At 54.6% G+C, this 18,540-nt stretch overlaps 11 protein-coding genes across 11 annotated transcripts; 5 read left to right on the top strand and 6 right to left on the bottom strand.

The window, feature by feature from the left end:
• Positions 1–70: 70 nt before the first annotated feature.
• On the bottom strand, positions 71–2,749 carry VTN49DRAFT_3544 (uncharacterized protein; the record flags this gene model as incomplete). Its single annotated transcript, XM_069411392.1, has 1 exon — positions 71–2,749. One exon carries the CDS (start codon positions 2,747–2,749, stop codon positions 71–73), a length of 2,679 nt encoding a protein of 892 aa, XP_069268015.1.
• Positions 2,750–4,352: 1,603 nt separating this feature from the next.
• On the top strand, positions 4,353–4,835 carry VTN49DRAFT_3543 (uncharacterized protein; the record flags this gene model as incomplete). The annotated part of the gene is made up of 2 exons (XM_069411391.1): positions 4,353–4,462; positions 4,526–4,835. The coding sequence occupies 2 exons, from the start codon at positions 4,353–4,355 to the stop codon at positions 4,833–4,835; spliced, it is 420 nt and encodes a 139-aa protein (XP_069268014.1).
• A 28-nt stretch (positions 4,836–4,863) lies between these two features.
• Positions 4,864–5,271, top strand: VTN49DRAFT_3542 (uncharacterized protein; the record flags this gene model as incomplete). Its single annotated transcript, XM_069411390.1, has 2 exons — positions 4,864–4,910; positions 4,959–5,271. The coding sequence occupies 2 exons, from the start codon at positions 4,864–4,866 to the stop codon at positions 5,269–5,271; spliced, it is 360 nt and encodes a 119-aa protein (XP_069268013.1).
• Positions 5,272–5,682: 411 nt separating this feature from the next.
• VTN49DRAFT_3541 (uncharacterized protein) lies at positions 5,683–6,033 on the bottom strand (the record flags this gene model as incomplete). Its single annotated transcript, XM_069411389.1, has 1 exon — positions 5,683–6,033. The coding sequence occupies one exon, from the start codon at positions 6,031–6,033 to the stop codon at positions 5,683–5,685; it is 351 nt and encodes a 116-aa protein (XP_069268012.1).
• Positions 6,034–6,070: 37 nt separating this feature from the next.
• VTN49DRAFT_3540 (uncharacterized protein) lies at positions 6,071–7,219 on the bottom strand (the record flags this gene model as incomplete). Its single annotated transcript, XM_069411388.1, has 5 exons — positions 6,071–6,401; positions 6,474–6,633; positions 6,718–6,847; positions 6,904–7,042; positions 7,119–7,219. 5 exons carry the CDS (start codon positions 7,217–7,219, stop codon positions 6,071–6,073), a joined length of 861 nt encoding a protein of 286 aa, XP_069268011.1.
• Positions 7,220–7,717: 498 nt separating this feature from the next.
• VTN49DRAFT_3539 (uncharacterized protein) lies at positions 7,718–8,554 on the top strand (the record flags this gene model as incomplete). Its single annotated transcript, XM_069411386.1, has 4 exons — positions 7,718–7,858; positions 7,913–8,236; positions 8,295–8,384; positions 8,441–8,554. 4 exons carry the CDS (start codon positions 7,718–7,720, stop codon positions 8,552–8,554), a joined length of 669 nt encoding a protein of 222 aa, XP_069268010.1.
• A 357-nt stretch (positions 8,555–8,911) lies between these two features.
• On the bottom strand, positions 8,912–9,817 carry VTN49DRAFT_3538 (uncharacterized protein; the record flags this gene model as incomplete). The annotated part of the gene is made up of 5 exons (XM_069411385.1): positions 8,912–9,153; positions 9,216–9,349; positions 9,414–9,507; positions 9,564–9,727; positions 9,795–9,817. The coding sequence occupies 5 exons, from the start codon at positions 9,815–9,817 to the stop codon at positions 8,912–8,914; spliced, it is 657 nt and encodes a 218-aa protein (XP_069268009.1).
• Positions 9,818–9,877: 60 nt separating this feature from the next.
• VTN49DRAFT_3537 (uncharacterized protein) lies at positions 9,878–10,173 on the top strand (the record flags this gene model as incomplete). Its single annotated transcript, XM_069411384.1, has 2 exons — positions 9,878–9,994; positions 10,063–10,173. 2 exons carry the CDS (start codon positions 9,878–9,880, stop codon positions 10,171–10,173), a joined length of 228 nt encoding a protein of 75 aa, XP_069268008.1.
• Positions 10,174–10,274: 101 nt separating this feature from the next.
• On the bottom strand, positions 10,275–12,870 carry VTN49DRAFT_3536 (uncharacterized protein; the record flags this gene model as incomplete). Its single annotated transcript, XM_069411383.1, has 3 exons — positions 10,275–11,161; positions 11,215–12,252; positions 12,303–12,870. The coding sequence occupies 3 exons, from the start codon at positions 12,868–12,870 to the stop codon at positions 10,275–10,277; spliced, it is 2,493 nt and encodes an 830-aa protein (XP_069268007.1).
• Positions 12,871–13,272: 402 nt separating this feature from the next.
• VTN49DRAFT_3535 (uncharacterized protein) lies at positions 13,273–14,043 on the bottom strand (the record flags this gene model as incomplete). Its single annotated transcript, XM_069411382.1, has 1 exon — positions 13,273–14,043. One exon carries the CDS (start codon positions 14,041–14,043, stop codon positions 13,273–13,275), a length of 771 nt encoding a protein of 256 aa, XP_069268006.1.
• Positions 14,044–14,772: 729 nt separating this feature from the next.
• Positions 14,773–18,298, top strand: VTN49DRAFT_3534 (uncharacterized protein; the record flags this gene model as incomplete). The annotated part of the gene is made up of 4 exons (XM_069411381.1): positions 14,773–15,312; positions 15,367–15,638; positions 15,699–16,532; positions 16,597–18,298. The coding sequence occupies 4 exons, from the start codon at positions 14,773–14,775 to the stop codon at positions 18,296–18,298; spliced, it is 3,348 nt and encodes a 1,115-aa protein (XP_069268005.1).
• Between the last annotated feature and the right edge of the window lie 242 nt (positions 18,299–18,540).

The following is an 18,540-nucleotide window of genomic DNA, read 5'->3' as shown; positions in this document are numbered from 1 at the left end:
TTACGCTCTCAAACGCCATAACACGAAAAAGAAACAGGTGACTTCCCGCAAACAATCACACATATTGGATTTAGTTGCCGACACCAACTCCTGCGCCAAACTCCGTCTCGGCGGCCCGCTCCGCAGCCCGCCAGCGCGTCACCGCCTGCTCGACGTCCTCGCACATCTCGCGCGTGTCGCGTACGATGCCGCCCTCGTCGACCTCCCATAGCTGCGAGCTCTCCTCCCGCGCGGCGGGCTCGCTCTTGTTCTTCTCTTTGCGGTCCGAGGTCATTGGGAACGCAGGTCCAAACCCGCGCTCGTCCTCTGGCGATGGATTGAACATCACAGCGTTGGCAAACATGCGGATGATTTCCTTTTCGAGCTGTGCTGAGTTGACGATTGCCTTGGGTGGGACCAGGTCTGCCGTCTTGGGGAGTGTGAGGATTGTGTTCTTGGACGGTGCAGCGGCAGTGGTTGTGGTGGTGGTGCTGGAGTTGTTCGGACCCGCAGGAGCTGGTGACTCGCCTTCCGTTGCTGCTGTGGGCGTGCTGCTGCTTGCGGCTTCCGTGGCAGCTGCGACCGCTTTGCTGCCGTGATGGATGGCGGATTTGATGGATTTGAGGTCCTGTGGGCGGTAGATCAGATCCTTGTACCCCGGCGCTTCGCGCTCGGTAAGCGGTTTGGCGAAGATGGATGCGTGCTTGTGTGCCGTCACGTCGTTCATGATTGGCGCGCTTGTCCGCGGGAAGTTGCGCGTGCAGTACACCACTTGCGGCGCCGTCGTGGCCTCCTGCCGGCCAGGTGTCCCTGCGGTCTCCGACTCTAGTGTCTCGCTCGCGGCTCGTTTGCGCTTCAGTCTTGCCCGTCCAGTCGCGTCCTCGGCTGCTGTCGCTGCCGGTGCAGCGCGGCGGCGAGTACCCGTCCGCGTTTCTGGCTCCGTGTCTTCCGCGGGACCCTCGACCTTGACTTTCCGTTGTGCACCAACGGACTCCGCCTCCTCATCGTGAGACGACACCGAACGCCCAGCACTGCGCGTTGATGCAGGGCTCCCGGTCCCTCTGGCTCGCGCCGATGGAGCGGTCTTCTCAATTTTGGCGCTGTCACTTTCCTGCGATGGAACATTGCGCTTGCTGCTACGCGCGACCCTTTCAGCATCAGCATCAGCACGTTTCTTACGGGCTCGAGTCTCCATCCCTGTATCCGCGGGCTCTTCCTCCACTGGTGACGGTGCCCGGTCGCTAATGGGACTGACATCCTCAGGGCCTGGCCGGGCAGGCGACCCTGGAGACTGCGGGATTGTCACGCTCAGCTGCGGAGATCGCTTCCATGGGGTTAGAGACCCGGATGTATCTACCGACATCCGCGCCGGCCGCTTTGCGGATGCTGCAGCCGATGGGGTCAGCGGATGAACAGGTGTCTGGTGGCCGGGGGTTTCCGATCGCGGTGACGGAGCGCCACTCTGCAAAACAGCCGGACTCATCGGCCCATGTGGCTGCAACGGCTGTTGTGGCTGATTCGGATGTGTCGTGGGTCTACCGCCGTCGTGCGGTGAAAGCGCAGGCACTGGATGTGACGGCGCGGGACGCTCCAGGATCGGAACGTTCGTATTCTGTCCATGGGCCTGGACAGGAGGACCCCCATATGCGATCTGCGGAGTTGCTTGCACGGACCACTGTTGATACTGCCCAGCAGGGTATTGATGAACCATAGGAGAAGGTGTCGGAGCTGCCATTGAAGGCCCTTTGCGACTTGCACTCTCGGTCGGTGCAGGAGGGGCCCGCGGTGCCGTTACGGGAGGTGTGCTCGGCATTGGCGTTCCCTGCTGTGCTGGAAACACAATGGTCGATCCCGGTGGCAACGTTGTCTTGGATGTCCCAGACGATCTCGGCGATGATGTTTGCGCGATCGGCCGTGCAGGTTGGGCCCGCACGGGCGGCTGGGCGGGAACTGTTGTTGTCGGCGGCTTGTCACTGGCCGGAGGCGGTATTGGCGGAACATTAAGAGCGGGCGCAGGCGGCTGGGTGGGCGTTGGAGGTTTTCCTTGAGAAGCTTCCGCTGAAGGTGCTGGGACAGCCGAAGAGGGAGGTGCCTGCGAAGGAGCACCAGGAGGTGTCACATTCGGGCCCGTTGCTGTCGGGGCTGTTGCCGGAGCTTGAGGCTTGACCGGCGCTGGCACATCGATCGGCGGGTGTGCTTTCTCCGCTTGGCCATCCTTTGCATCTGGAACGGCGGGTTCCGATGGTGCAGATGCGGAGGCTTGAATTGATGGGACTGCCGTCGCAGGCGGAAGATTCTCTTTCTCTTTTTCTTTCTCCTTCAATAGTCTGGATATTTCATCTTGGATCTCTTGATACTTCTTCTCCTCCTGTCTGATTTCCGCAGTCACTCGTTCCTTATACCGTGCATACAATTCCGTCACGAGACTCGGGACCAGCAGCGAGTGTGACTTGGCAATGTCGAGACTCCCATCTTCCCTTCTCACCGCGGCAATCTTGCGCTTCTTGGGATTGGAGTTCGCGCCCTCTGCCGGCTGGCCATTCTGTCCCGCAACACTGTCCAGGCCACCCTCGAGTAAGGTGGTATAGAGCTCCTCCAAGGCCTGAGGGCTCAGGCGGTTCGCATCGAACGCGGCATTGTCGCGGATGAATCGGTTATTGCAGAGCTTTTCTGAAATCGCAGCGAAGTTGATCGGGGGCGCGGCAAGGGTGGCGAGCGACTGGAAGAAGAGCAGGGATTCGAAGGGGGTGTAGGCCGAGAGCGGAGGCATCCCCCATTGCCCGTCTGAGCGGCGAGTCACGCAGGACGGGATGGGAGCCACGGTGGTAGTATGAGACTTGCGACGGGGTTTAGCACTAGCGAAACGGAGCCTTAATCGCCCAGGTTTCGGATCGTATTCTAGTCGAGTGGTCCTGTCCGAATTTCGCGTCTTAAGGGATTGCTGATCAGTACGTGTCCGCCCGCGGTCGGGATCGAACCGCGGTTGTGATTCGGCTCGGCGGAGTTGGAAGAGGCGATTGGGCTGTCTTGAAATTAGGATCTGACCAGGCGTCTGTCGCGTCCGGGCGTCTCTGCGATCATATGCGATCTGGTTGGGTTGATCCGCTCAGCCGCGCAGCCCTGAAAATTGCTCATCTCGGGTGGAACACGTGACCGCGACCGCGTTGTCAATGCCCATTTGTGCTAAAGTCACGTGACCAGCCTCCTCGACCACTCCATGGGCCGTTGTGCGATGATTTCTTGCTCCCGCATCTACCTCAGCCGCTGCTCTGGATGACAGCAGCCGTGTACTTACGAGTAGTATGAAAGTACCTAGGTTCTGCATGCTGTACTCATTACTCGGCGTTCCTGGCGTGCTGCAATCCGGTGTTCGCTATGATTGGGCGGGGAGTCCGAGCTGCCGGTGATGCATGCCGAGTCGCGATATGAGCTGTAAACGAGCTGGAAGGACATTAACCGGGATAGCTAGTTATTAGGTTAACTCAATGCTTTCTTCTGTTTTTTCCATCCATATCCATATCAATTGGAATCCTTGGCCTTCCATCGTTGTTGTATTTATGGCCGTGATGAGCGCTCTTTGTCCCCGTCCCAGCGCTCTGTTCTTGCTGGACGCCACTTACATAATCCTCCCATCTCCCCCTTTTTTGATCGTGGGCCGCAGCCAGTCAAAGGCGGCCGTCGTCGGGCCTAACCCCGTAGAAGGCTTAGGGCAGCTTGGGGGAGGTTCTCCCCTGGAACTCCCCCCAATTCCAGGGGCTCAGGCCCGGCCCGCTTTGCAGTGGTTTCGTGGATCGACTGCGCCAGTCGTGCTGAAATTTGATCCCAGTGGCCCGCACACCCCCTCTTGAACCCCCAAGCTTCACTAAAAGGAGGTCTTTGGTTGGGCCTAAACTGGGACAAGTTTAGACTCGACAGATCAACCTTCAAATCTTTTGAGCCAAATCACGATTCAGTAGTCTCGGACTCCAATCCCTGTCCCTCTTCATCCCAAGAGTACTGCGATTTTCTCCATATCCACGCACTGTAAATCTTCTTGCTTCTGTCCATCCGTGGATCTTCGATCGCCATTCTTGCCTGCGGAATCTTCAGCGGGTTCTGATTCACCCGGACAACGCGCGGACCAGCCATCCCGCTGGGAAGATCATCCCTTGATAACGACGCGCCAGGTGCATCCCATCGTCCAACTCGACGGGTGCCGCATCAATCCACGTGAAAAGTAAAGCAGCAAGCGACGACGCGCACGGTTGTCAATCAAAATGTCCGACACGGAGGAGTGGCAACCAAACCCGCGCCGGCCACAGTCGTATGTCCCCTCCCGACTTGGATCCTGAGCGGTCAAATATCCCTCTATTTGATTGCCCGGCCTTGGAGGCATGGCATTGACAGGTTGTAGTACCATGGCGCAGGCGTTCTCGGTGGCTCTGGATAGTGCCTTCATGCTGGACAACGATATCAACCATCTCGACCAGACGGTCCAACAAAAGTATGTGTCGGCAAGCGCTCGATCATCGACGACATCATGGTGGCGCTGACAGCTCCCCCGCAGGAAACAAATGATGACCATCCGCGAGCGAGAACTTCAGGCTCTCCAGCAAAAGATCCGCGAAACCGAGGAGCGTCTACGGGAGCAAGAAGAGCGGTTGAACAAGAGGCGATCGCAGGCGGTCGGCCAGCCCCCCGCATCGAATCATGATGCCTCAGGTGAGAATGATAAGACCCAAGATCAGTCCCTGTCGTCAGCGCCGTCTGACGGCCACCCCTCGGACGAAGGGTTTACAGATTCCTCCGCCGCCACCTCGAATGAATTCGACCACGAAGGGGATGACGACAAGGGCAAGACGGCAACGGCGACATGAACGGACGGAACCGTGAGCGCCGCCCCTTATGGTGGCGCCCCGGTCGGCCGGCCTGGATGAGAATCCAGGGGGACCGTGCCCTTTCCCCGTGACATAATGATTTTGACCTGTGATTGCATGAAGGCGGCGCCAGGGTACAGGGGCGGCAGGAATCAGGAACCTCTTGTCTATGAACCCGACTGATTCGCCTTGCCGTCGTGTTGCACGCTTTCTTGGTCGGAGATGTTTTGGATACTGCTTCAGCATGAAAAATCGTTCACACTTTTTTAATATTCCCTCGTTTCTTGATATCCGGGGCAAGGAGCTGGCGGAGTCAGGCAGGTCCTATCATTCGTTTTATGCTTTCTTGCTGTTTCTTTCTTTACTTCTCACTTTTTTTACGTTTGGATCGTTTTTCTTTCTCAGGCCAAGAGACACTCGCTTGATTCCAAATTGATTTCCTCTATTTAAAATCCTGTTATCTTTCTTTTGAGTTTGTTTCTGGGCCTCGATTTGCTGATCATGTCCATGTCTCCATGTATGTCATATACCACATACTACTCCAGTACTTACTACTCTAATAATTGCATGTCGAAAGTTGGGAAGAACTGCATTGATGTTTGGCTGTCCGTTACATTTGTGTTCTTCCCGACAAGTTAAACATTTTTCTGCGTCCCCTTGAGTGAATACAAATCATCCACTCCTCCCTGGCAAGGAAAGGCTCCGCACCAGGGATATCCGGCAGGAAGTCCGGATTGAAGAGCCAGAACTGCGCGCCATCGTCACTGCATATAATATAGGTCTCATTGCCGCCGGTGCATATCATGATCGAGTGATAGAATGGGTCCCAGTCCCCCAGGGGATGCTCTCATGGAGGTGGGGGAGAGAACTTGATGTGAGGCCTTGTTTCTCGAATGTCCAATTGATACGGGCGTACGCTTGTGGTCCCCGTGGCGGCGTTGTAGATCATGATCCCGCGAAGTTGCTGGGACCAGCGGTAGGCGATGTCCAGACTCAGAGAATCAAAACGGGACAAGACAAAGAATTCTTCGGGCTCGACGTAGCTGATCCACCGGAGGCTGAGTCCATCGACCACATAGTCGTATACCATTTGGAACAGCCTACGTTGGTCATCAACATTGTACATGGTTGTCACCGTTTTGCGGCCGTAGGTGCGTTTCCAATCGTCCATTTGTCGCCAGAACTCTCTCTGTGCCATGAGACGTTCGTCCTCTGAGAGGCGGAAGTGTTTCCGTTCAAGCAGCTCCCAGCCATTTAAACGACCACTTGGTCTGCTGTACCTCAGCGGGATGTTTGTCCCAGTCGATCTCGAAGGTGACCAGCACATCGTCCTTCTCGTCCGCATGCCACAACCATAGGTTGGAAAAGGAACCAGTTTCATACCACTCTCCAGTTCTCATATTGCATATGGCGATTCTGTGACCCTGCGCCTTGACCCAGGGAATTACGATCACTCCCTCCCCAACGAGAGTAATATGAAGGTGAGCCCAGAGAAATTCTCGTAACTGCACTGGCACTTTTTCCGACGTCCGTAGATCCCACCCTATTATACGTCTGGTACCGTACCTGCACCAGGGTTAGATGGAACCACCCGGAGGAAAAAAAAAAAAAAAAACAACAAACTCCTGGGTACTTTACCTGTTCCGTCTCGACGCAAATAGATAGTGACCACAAAGTTTTATGGATTCGATACGACCGGGATCGTCAAGGTTGAAAATGGATTCCTTTCCTGTCTCGAGATCTATCACCGTGGCATCGTTTTCAAAGTGGTAGCACAGTCGTCGTTCAGAGTAGTCAACTTTGAGGGGCCTGTCTTCGTGTTTTTTTCAGGGGGAGAAGACCTTCTTTACCGGGCGGCCAGTTCGCAGGCCAGCTAGCCAACGAATGTAAGTTATTGCGTCGGTGCTGGTCGAGATACTCGCTTCATCTAGGCCCAGAGCCGCAAGGGTATTGAGTAGAACAGTTTTGATGACGGCATCAGATGAGAAAACCGCGTGCCATCGCTTCGAGACCTAGAACGGCACTGTCAGAATCTTGAAATCACTTGAAGAAGTCAGTACTGTCGCACCCTCTGACATCGAAAAATGTTGACCTGAGCCAGATGTTCCACGATTGGGATCACGAGCTCGAATGGTAGAAAACCGACAATGTCAAATTCAGCCCGGAAGGCATTTCCACAATAATCCGCCTCCATTCTTCCTTTCAATCTATTTACACTCGTGTGAAATCCAAGCAAAGGTCAAATCTAACAAGTACACCATCCATATGAATAACTTTACGTACTTGTTCAAAGGAATGCGTCGTTCGAGAAACGCTCCTCGCCATTCACGATCTCTGCTATTCTTAACAGGGCCCAGCAAGCATCCATAAATCGGGGAGATCATACCGTCGACTCTTCAACTCAAAGAACGGTGAAGTAAAGGCCAGGCTGTTGATGTTCAGCAATAAACTGCTGTATTAGGTACTAGATGAACGAAAGCGGCCACTATCAAACACTGAGTCAAATATGCCCCCTCTCGAGAAAGGCTCCTCAAGGCAGAAATGGAGTAATTAAACCTCGTCAAAAAAGACTAATCGCCATGTCGTTATCATAAGCTCCTCGTATTTGACCTGCAGATCCAAGTTACCTAGGGCTAGGGTTATGTTAAGTGCCAACAAGGAAGAGTCCGGGAATCGGAACCACAGCCGGAGCGGATCGGGCGGTGATCACGTGACAAGATTCAGACGGGGTTTGCCGAGCCCAGCAAAGTGCGCAACGTCGACTTCCGTCACATCCCAGCAACAAGAAGTTTTCTCCCTCAATTGCGTCGTGCCCGGCCATTGGATCGAACTACATCGTCTTGCCGACGGTCTCTGGCTTGGGATACCTGATCGCTTGCACCATGTTGGCTTCCCGCGTTGCCCGCGCCGGTCTGCGCGCCTCGACCCGAGTCGGGATGCGGACGTACGCCTCCTCGGCGGCTCAGGACGTGCGGCCACCGGTTGCGCTGTACGGTGTTGATGGGACGTATGCCAATGCCCTGGTATGTTCCTATTGAACAGATGGGAAAGGGGGATCGGGCTAAGGAAAGAAATAGTACACTGCGTCCGCCAAAACCTCCAACCTCGAGAACGTCGCCAAAGCCCTGACACAGCTGGGCACCGTCTTCAAGAAGGATCCCAAGCTCACCTCCATCTTGAACGCGCCGACCCTGAGCGCCGCGGATAAGCAGCAAATCGTGGCCGAGCTCCAGCGGGTTGCCGGTGGCGCCGCCGCCGACAAGGACAGCATCCTCAAGAACTTCCTGAATACGCTGGCGGAGAACAACCGGCTGGGTCTGCTGGAGAGCATTGTGGAGAAGTTTGGAACGCTCATGAGCGCGCATCGGGGGGAGATTGAGCTGAACATTACCAGCGCGCAGGTTCGTCACCTTTTTTTCCCATCGTATTGGTCGACTCGGTGTTGACGAGGGTTTGTAGGAGCTCGACAACAAGACCATCCAGCGCATTGAGCGCGCCGTCGCCAAGTCGGAGATTAGCCAGGGCAAGAAGCTCAAGGTGGTTACCAAGGTACTTCTCTCTGCGCCCATGTATTCTCGAAATTGGGAGCTAACAAGGACGAATAGGTCAACCCCGACATCATTGGCGGACTGGTTGTCGAGATTGGCGATCGTACCATTGATCTCAGCGTCTCCTCCAAGATCAGCAAGTTGAACCGGGCCCTCACGGAGGCTGTGTAAAATAATTCAATCCGCACCCTGTGCCATTATTTTTTTCAGAAGAACGAAGACGATCCTTGTGCATGTGCATACAGCTGATAGTAGAATTTTCTTCCTCTCTTTGTTGTTTTCCTTATCAATTCGATAGAGAACGAGAAGAGTATATCCATGCAATGACTATTAAAACATCGCCATCTAACGGGAACAACATGACGATAACAGACATGAAAATAGAATAACTCATGCAGGTCTGCCATTAACCCATTCATTTCCATCCATCACCAGCCCGAGACCCAAACCAAACGCCCCGCCATCCTGGCCTGTTCCCACCCTCTTCAACAGATCTAAAGAGAAAGAAAAGAAACGAAGGGTAGAAAACTAATCACTCCTCAACATACTATCTACCAGATCCCCCAACGGGCCCCAGAAATCCTTCCCCGTTGCGAGATTGTGCTCATCGACGAAGAGTACGTAATGCTTGAAACTTGTGTTCAAGTGCGGCTCAAGTCCGAGATGCACAATGACGGGGTAATGGTGGCAGTAGATGTGCGCGTAGACACGGTAGAGGCGTTTGAAGATTTGTCGGATAAGAGATGGGAATGTTTTGGGGAACGGGACGCCTATACCGTTTCCCAGGATTTAGCAGGTGGGAAGAACGATTTAAGGATATGGATGAACTTACCGACTCGGCTCGGGAACATGGATTCGTTGTCAATGTTGCTCTGCACCCAGCTCATGAGGTGCTCAACGTATTCTGGCGCCGACATCTTGGTGGGCCGTTTGTAGTTTTCAGAGTCTTGCCAGAGGTATTCAAATCTAAAAATCGTCCACTTCATTAGCAGCTGACTTTCCCTTGGAGATACGGTAGACGATCACGCACTCATCCGTAGCTTTCATCTCCGGACACGACTGCGGGGAACAAAACTCCGTAATCGATCCATAAAGAAGATTGATCTGGTTGTAAAAGTCGACCACTAGAGAATTCACCATCAGAATATTATCCTGCCCGGGAGGAGTCATAATGATGTACCATTTGCAGCCAGCCATTCATTCAGATCCTCTCCCTCAGGTAACTTAACGGCCTTGCGCAGACTCCCACTGCCGAGCGTCGCTTCGGCGAACTGTCGCAGCTGGTAGCTGGATGAGCCTCGGGTAGTGGACCGTGGCTTGAAGGTGCCTTTGGAGCGCGAGTTGCTGGGGGTACGAGCTAGTCGTCAGCATTGGATGTCCGGATGAATAAGTGAGGAGGGGCAGCACGAACATTGTGTTGAGAAACGTTGCCATGGTTCAATAGTCTCCGGGCCGAGTGTTCGTATTTCTGTTTCTGTCGTCGTGCACGAAAATATGAGCTACAATACTCGTATGCCAGAGAGTGTGCTCGTCGATCTCGACTGGGTGACGGTCAAGAAGCTGCCTTGCAAATGCCATGATAACGGCGTCAGCCAACGAACGCATATCATGGTACATACACAGGTATCTGGCCCGCTTAGAGATACCTACCCACCTAGGGAACAAAAGTGCGAATTTAGTCTTGGTCTCCAATCGCTAACTTACCTAGTCTGGTGACGCTTGGTCTCGCCCGCTACATTGGGCAGAGGGTGGTGATCGACAACGACAACGCTCGATTGTTGCCGGGGTGATAAGTCACGTGATTAAATTCAGATCTACAATGTCAAACCTGGTCAATTGAGTCTCTTGATAGTAATAGAATACAGCTTTAAACCTAATGCAACAATCTCTGTCACAAAGAGTATCCCTCGCTCTCCTCGGCTGACGGCTCTCGGACCGTTTCGCCATACACCGTCAGTGGTATTGCAACTTCAAACGACTCGCAGGGTAACGTCTCCACCGCCGAGAATACCCTTCCTCGCTCATCTTCGCCAATGGTATCCAATAGATTAGCCCCTGTTAACGCCAAACCTTCGTCGTCGTGGGCCGAATCCAGCGTCACAAATTCAAATCGTAGCTCCCAAACCAGTCGGACGCCGCTGGTCAGGAGGGTCGGCGTAGCAGTGATCGGGATCGCGGGGCTGAAGACCACTCGCGTCGCGAAAAGCGTATTTTCGAAATACGACGCGTGAATCCGCCGGGTGGCCCGGTGGATGCTAGCATTCGACCGCACAGCGATGGAAGGATCGACTTTTTCTGACGTCTCTAATGTGGCACGTAGAGAGTAACAAGGTAAGGCAGCATCGGTGAAATCGATCGTAGCCAAAACGGTCTCTCCAAGACGATGTGCAGGGCGATTCAACACGACGACAGCGATCCGCTGGCCATTGCGTGCAATCTCAAACCGGTTGGCACTGCGGTTTGCGCTGTCGATTTGATTGCTGCGAAGGATAGCCAGGTCAATGGCGTCTTTGCAGGAGGGTGCGGGGCCAGCTTGTTCAGCCGAGAGAACTCGACCTAACGGGGTGGCGGTCGTGCTTATGGATGCCCGCCGAGGTTTCGCCAGGATCTCGTCGACGTAAGATAGAAATTCAGTCGCATTCGTCCATGTGGGACCACTGATGCTCTTCTCTTTGGGCGCCGGTCGAGGATGGTTGTTGATCAATTTCTGTACCCGCGCCTCATCCCGTAGGAGAACGTATGGAGACATTAGATCGTGGCCAAGCACGTCACCGTGAGCTGAACCCCAGCTTAGCATCAAAGGAATCACTTCGGGAATAGCAAAAACGTACCATTGACTCCGCTAAATACTCGAAAGGGAATATTAATGCGGTTGACCTGCTGCACTTGCTTTGGTCCGCTGGGCCGTTGCGTGCCAATAATTAAATTGTAAGAAATCTTGATCGCCTTGCCTTTGTGGCTAGCTGGTAGTCCTCTCGGAAGGGTAAAGGAGAACGAGTATGAGCTCTCCTCTCCGGGCCCGAGTCGAAGGTCAACGAACAAAAGCGACTGAGGCGTGGAGAGCAATGGAATCGACTTTGAAGATGTCACTCCTCTCATATCCCGCAAACCGTTGAGATCGCCGTTCGACAAAAAACCGCTGAGGGAATCTTCAATTACATTCCAGCCCAACGCCCCAAGCAACCCACCACTGCGACGACTCTTCTCTGCGCCACCAGTACCACTGGGCCCGCTTCCTTGACCTCCCACGACTCCCTTTCGTTTCACCTCGTCGAAAATGGCCTGGTTAATCAGCGAGCCGTCAACGGTGAACGACGCGCTTATTTGCGCATAGCCCATCAGCAGCGTCACTGCGTCCCGCGGTTTGCCCACGGGTTCGATGCCCGAGTAGTGGCGCCTGTGCCGAGCGACGTTCGCTCGCGGCTGGTTACCTCCGTAGTTTGTATATTCAGATTCTAATGTCTCCGTAGAATTATTGCTCAGTGTGTAGAACTCTCCGCTGCTTCTAGTACTCCCATTGGAGCTGGACATAATTTTTGTCGCCGGTAGTAAGTGTGGCTGCTGGGTGAGACTCGGCGGATCCCTCGCCACAGATTTGGACGACGGCCGACTCGAAGGGTTTCGATCACTGGCAGCCGTTGTCTGGTCGGCACTCGACTCGCTCGCCGGAGGTGGCGTCATGGGAAACTTGAAGTCTGTCGGCAATGGCGGCGGCCGGCCACGGCGGGACCTAGACATCTCCAAAGGCGATCTTGGGCTCGGTATGGGTGGCCCAGGACGAGGCGATCTGAGCGCATCTTTATCCAACTGAGTTGGGCCAACATTGATTTCGGGGAAAGGTGGGCCACGGATGCTTGGGGTCCTTGGGCCTGAAGAAGTTGTTAGCGTCCCATCATCCATATGCGCTGGTCAAACGCACCAGGCGAAAAAGGAGGGTCCTCTGGCCCTCGTCTGGGGAGTATCTGCACGCTCGCCGATCGGCCATGGGCGCGATGGCCCGGACGACCTAACGGCGAGGATAGGGAGGGCTTATCCGCGGCGCTCCCCGTATCGCTTTCGATCGACAAAATGGATACGGATCTCTTGTGTCTATGTCCCGATGATTGATCGAAGCGCGGCGGCGGCGTATGTAGCGGGGGATAGCTGTTGGGGCCGTTTAGCGGCGAACTCAGCGACGCGGACACCCGGTGCGACCGATCGGGTGGACGGCGAGGTGACTGCGGTGCCGATCGGCCCTTGCTGCCGAAGAAAAGACTGGCCGGCGATCTCACTGAAAAGAAGCCGTCATTGTTGCCGGAAGAAGGGATGCCGTTCAAGGAGCGCGAGGCCCTGCGGCCATGCTGCGGCGTCGATGGGCCATTGGCAGCATCGCCGGGAGCATCCGCGACGTTCTTGAATGTGATGACGCATTCGACGTCCTCACCCGCGAAGATGGTCTGTTCTTTCCACTTCACAAATACCTGGATGTCCGATGGCATGGCGACCATGGCAACTGGAGGCACGCCGCATCGGCGTCGAGTAGAACAAGCCGGCGGGAGGCGCCAGGAATAACGCGACCGATGCAAAAGCGACCACGGAGGGCCCTTGGCATGCTGTTATAGCGCGCCAATCATTCCAACGGCGAGAGATGGATAAGAAGTCGGGCGTTGAGCTGAGAACTGAAGTGTTGCTGGACGGATCCTTGGATTCTTAGCGCCGTATAGCCAAGTTTAGGATCACTGCGTTGGCAAATTCAGGACACTATTGATGCTCATCCCTTTTATCCAGCAGAGTAACATTCGGAATACTCGTAATCAATTTATCTAGCAATGCTCTACATTCTGGATTAGGGATACCGCGGAGAAATGGTCTATTTTTACTGAACTGCTGCTTCCGATGAGACTGCAAACCTAATCCTCATCCAGGGGTGACTTGGCTCCAGGCCGCTTGGGCCGCAACCCCAGCTCTGCCATGTGATCCCAGATGCGCCATTGCCGCTTCTCCCAGCGCCGCCGACGGTCCTCCATCTCTTCTTCTGACGGTCGCCACTTGCTTTTGAGAATCCTGCGAATCGCCTCTGGCGACACCTTGAATTGCTCCGCCAGCACCGGCGTCGTGAACTGCTCCGGGTTCATGGCGTGCAAATGCCGAATACCCTCCATGGCGTCTGGAGAGAGCTTCTTGGGAGGGTTCCAGCCCTCCTTGAACTTCCTCTTCAGTGCCTCTTTCTGAATCTGCCATGGCTCCTTCTTTTTCTTCTGTTTTGGCTCGTCGGCCTTAGAACTTTTGGCCGATGACTGGCTTTTCGATTTATCACTCGAAGACTTCACGCCAGAACTTTTCTGCGCGTTTTCAGAGTCGCGTTCATGGGGGGTGCTTTTCACTTCAGGTTTCGATGGGGATGAGTTCTGGTCATTGTGTGACGAGACGAGCTCGTCAAGGATTGAATCACTCTCTGGTTTTGACGCGGAGCCCGCACTTTGCGCAGCGCTTCGTAGAGATGTTGAGAATGATGAATATCGCGTCGGGGCATTCTGACAGGAACGGAGACGTATCAGGCACGTAGACGGCCGTGTGAATGGCCGGGAGGGAGCCGATTGGATCGTGGATCCGGTGCGAAGGATATTGTAGAGGGCTGTTGACAAAGCAAATGGATCGGAGAGCACGCACTTGGACGCCATGGCGCGGGTAACGATTGAAGTCAAGGTCGAAACTTTGCAGCTATCTTCCCATGCCTGTCGGCCAGCACTGATGAAAATACAGTCACGTGACTTTTAGATCTGATCTCAGCTTGCCTTGTAATGCATAGTACGCAAATTACGACGCTAGTTTCCCAACAATAGCCAATTTAGTATTAGAATACAGGCGAATGGTGAAAATTCTCCGTATCCTGTGCAATGATCTTCTCGGCAATCGCAGGTTGATCAGAGCGCTAGTCCTGATTCGGAAACCAACAGGGAGAGCTCTGCCTGCGCCGAGCTTCAGCGGGAACGGGAAACGATCGCGCTCCTGGCCGATCTCGAAGTGTGCACTCTCGTTTGCTTCGATTCGCAAGAGATTCTTTTCGTCACTCCTTATCCGCGTTCAATCGCCGTCCATTCGTTGCCGAATTCACGAAATTCGCCGTCGCAATACCGGCGCTTGTACGGAGTACTGTTTACCTCGATCTCTCCCCGCGTTCCTGTGGTTGATCAACAATTCGTCATCTTTGCGAGCTGGACAAAAATTCCTGATCGCTCGCGCTCAGTCCACGAAGAAAAAAACCCACCTCTGCTAGCAAGCATTCCTGTGACAGACCATTCAATGGGTCTCTCGGTCGAGGACGCTTGATCTCGATTGAAATGTCGAGGAGCAGTCATCGACCTCGTTAAAGTCCTGCGCGAACAGACAGATGCACGGATGTAGCTGTGATGGCTAGCACCCCGTGGAGCTCGAAGAGCAAGTTGTCCGGTCCAGGATCAGCGCTCAAAATCACCCCCTCCAGTTCTCCTGTCTTGAGACCCAGCGCGCGGTCGCCAAGCAAAGCTTCCGCGTATCAAACAACACTCTCCCTGCAGACGGTCATAGGAACCACAACCGCAACGCCCAATGGCTTCTCATCCCACGAACCGTCCAGATCCTTTGCGCTGTGTGTGGGATCGGCGGCAATATTGGCCGAGATTGAGCCGGATGGCTCGGTAAGTCAGCGGTTCTACCGCGCCCGTCCTACTGCGACGCCGGTGAACCCAGTTACTTCATTTTACAATCAATCGACAAGCCCATCGACTCCAGATAACCGGAACAGGTATTCCTCAAGTCGACTGGCACCTGGTCCTAGCCCGTACGGAACATCTCCTAACAGTGAATGGGGCGATCCCAGTAACTGGAGGACATGGTCGTCGCGGGAACGCATTAAGGCAGTAACCAGTGTTGCCATTAGTCCAAATGGCAGGTTTCTGGCCGTTGGAGAGGTAATTCCGCTCACATGGAACCGGAACGAACCCACAAACTGACTTGCGTCTTAGACTGGATACAATCCCCGGGTTCTGATTTTCTCGACAGCGAGAGATGCCTCACGTGATGTGCCGCTAACGATCATGACGGAGCACTCGATTGGAGTGCGGAGCCTTGCATTCAGTGCCAACTCGCAGTATCTGGCCACGTTGGGCGATATCAATGATGGCTTCCTTTTTGTGTGGTCCATCAACCTCCGGACTGGCGCGGCGAAGTTGCACTCAACCAACAAGTGCACATCGTTCGTCCGCGACATGTGTTGGATGGGCCAGACTTTGATAACGTATGCTTAACGATCACCTATCTTGTTTTCTACATACTGATCGGACTTTCTTTAATGCAGAGTTGGCGTACGCCATGTCAAGGTGTGGAGACTTGCCGATTCAGCCGCAGGCTCTCCCCACAAGTCACGTCTAAGCCTAGACCCTTCCACAGGGCCCCCAAGCAACACACCAAAGGCGTTATCCGGCAGAAACTGCCTGCTGGGCAATCTTGGGGAGCAGACGTTCACATGCATAGCCAGTATCTCTGATACAGAGGCCATCATATGTACGGACAATGGTGCTTTATGCCTTCTGGACGACAGAGGAGGCGCCCAGAAATTGTATCTGGTCAGATACGTTGGGTTTGGCGTGACATCTGTGACTCTGGATACGGATATGGACGTAGTCTGGCTCGGGGGCCGAGGGAGGCGGACCATGAAACTCCGTATTTCACAGCTTCGAGCGGTGGCAGAATGTCCGTCGCCCGCACCCAGTGTGTCGAGTGATGTCAGTGTTTCCAGGGAGAAGTTGCCGACGCTGGTTTCGATGGCATTTCTCTCCAGTCACATCGTGACGGTCGACTCGGCGAGAGAGATCCACGTCATCCCGGTCGATGACTTTGGTTGTGACGACGATATTAGTATCGCGGACAGTGTGATGCCGGCACATCGAAACCCTGTCCTCGGCGTTGGATCTTTGAAGACACCGAATGCCCTCGAAGCGGACTTTTACACGTGGTCATGCGACGGGTCTGTCTACTTTTGGACTTTGCGGGGCAGATGCCAAAGTGCAAAGAAGATTGAGCTGGAGCAGTTAGCGACAGCGGAGGATGACATTTCCAATGAGCTTAAGGTTGTTCAAGCGGTAGATGAGGCTGGGCTGTTCGTTTCCGGGGACCGTTATGGAGTCCTGAGGTAAGAGATCTTTTTTTTATCACAAAGCGACCCTTCAGAGCTGTAAACATGCTGACAGAATCAGGGTGCTGACCGCGAGTCCCTGGAAATGCATCAATGAAGTTCGAGCCCACGGAGCTGAAGTGACAGATATCGCCGTAGCGTCCGATTCGGACCAGCATTTAGTCGCAAGTTCCGGCCGGGATCGAATGGTGCAGCTGTTCAGGAAAACAAGCGACGCATTTGAGCTGATTCAGACAATGGACGATCACGTTGGAGCTGTAGGTCGGCTGCTATTCATGAACGACGGTGCCCGACTACTCTCCTGCTCCGCGGACCGAACCATCATCGTCCGGGAGAAAGTTACCCGAGAAATGGATGCAACAACCGTGACTGCCTACCTGTTAACCAAGGTCATCACTCTGAAAGTCTCACCGGTCTCGATGGCAGTCGTGCCGGATGAACCGGATACGGTAGTCGTGTCCACTATCGACCGGCATGTGCAACGATATGACGTGCCGTCTGGACGACACATCCATTCATTCCGAGCATCGGACCAAGAAAGCAATGACGCCGTAGTCATGAGCTCGTTGACGGTTACCAGCGATATTCCGGGACAGACTCCCCGGCTGCTCGTTGGAGTTGCCACGACTGACAAGTCAATCCGAGTGTACGATCTGGAGCGGGACGTTCTTTTTACTCGAGAATTCGGTCATTCGGAAGGCGTCAGCGATGTCATGCTTCTCCCTGCCCAGGACAGTGGGAGTTTCACGCTGGTCAGCACTGGCCTCGACGGCGTGGTGATGATCTGGGACCTGTCCGTTCAGCCGCAGCAGACCCAAGAACTCTCACAGGCGAACCTCCGCGACGAGGAGGAAGAAACCCCGTCTAAAGAACTGACCGCGACCAAGCCGCCGCTGCGGCGAATTCTGTCTCGATCGGAATTAGCGGGTCTAAGACAGGAGAGCAGTCCTACCACGACACCGGTCCGCGACCAGTCGCCTCCACGATTGCGGAAGAAAACATCTCGCTACTCACTAACTCCGACGACTGTCCGCAACGGGTCAATTTCTCGCGGAAATTCACCACCTCCCGGGGCGAAAACTCCCCAAAACCGACGATCTCCTTCGCCCTCCAGTCCTAGAACCAAAGCTCTGCACAGGCTTACGGGCCGTTCCAGCACCAGTAGCCTGCGGCGGTCCTCGGCAGACTTCCGCAACCGAGGCCGACACTCCCCGGCCACGAAATCGAGCAGCGAATTTGGCAGCCTCAACATGTCCACAGAGCAAGTCTGCCGCACGCTGCGTGCATACCGCAAGAAGCTCAACACCTCGGCGGACTACCCAAGGGGTGCCAAGGATCTCGAGCGCGAGCTCCACCTGACGAGCCACGCACTAACGGAACGCAGCAAGCGTCATCACCAGAGCTCGACGACCAGTGGCGACACCGAGACTGAGAGTGGCGGTAGCAGCAGCGCCAGCATCAGCAGCACGAGCACCGGCGGGGGCAAACGAGACTCAATGATGATGAGGCTGACGACGGGTCGCCGCACCAGCAACATCCCGACCATCACAAACACCTCACCAACGGCGACGATAAGCCCCAGCGGCGGCACCGACAGCGGAGAAACAGAGACAACCCTACGCAAGCGAACCCCCCCCGCAAGCGTCGCAAATAAGCCATCCCGCATAGCCCGGCGCGTGCCGTCCACACCGGTGCTCGCCGAGCCACGCAATGAGAGACGGGTGTCCCGGAGTCGATCCGTTGATGCTCGCCATCGTGCCTAGTTGCAAAAAATCAAGAGAGCTGCGCCAAATCTTGATAGAATTTGCAAGGACGCTTTTTGCGTGCAGGAAGGCCCGACGCAACCTCTTTTCTCACCATTTTTCTTCCACTCGACAAACGTGGCCAGGGATGACGAACTTTCATTCAACGTCGGCGTTCATTACCTACAATCGATTCGCTTGTTGAGCTCCTGCTCATACTACTTTCGTTTCCTTTTTTTTTTTTTTTTTTTTTTTTTTCCTTT

The sequence above is a fragment of the Thermomyces lanuginosus genome (genome assembly GCF_041956635.1).
Source record: "Thermomyces lanuginosus strain ATCC 200065 unplaced genomic scaffold VTN49scaffold_29, whole genome shotgun sequence".
NCBI lineage: Eukaryota > Fungi > Ascomycota > Eurotiomycetes > Eurotiales > Trichocomaceae > Thermomyces > Thermomyces lanuginosus.
Note: the sequence above shows the minus strand (reverse complement) of the source record. Positions and strands in the feature narration are given on the sequence as shown.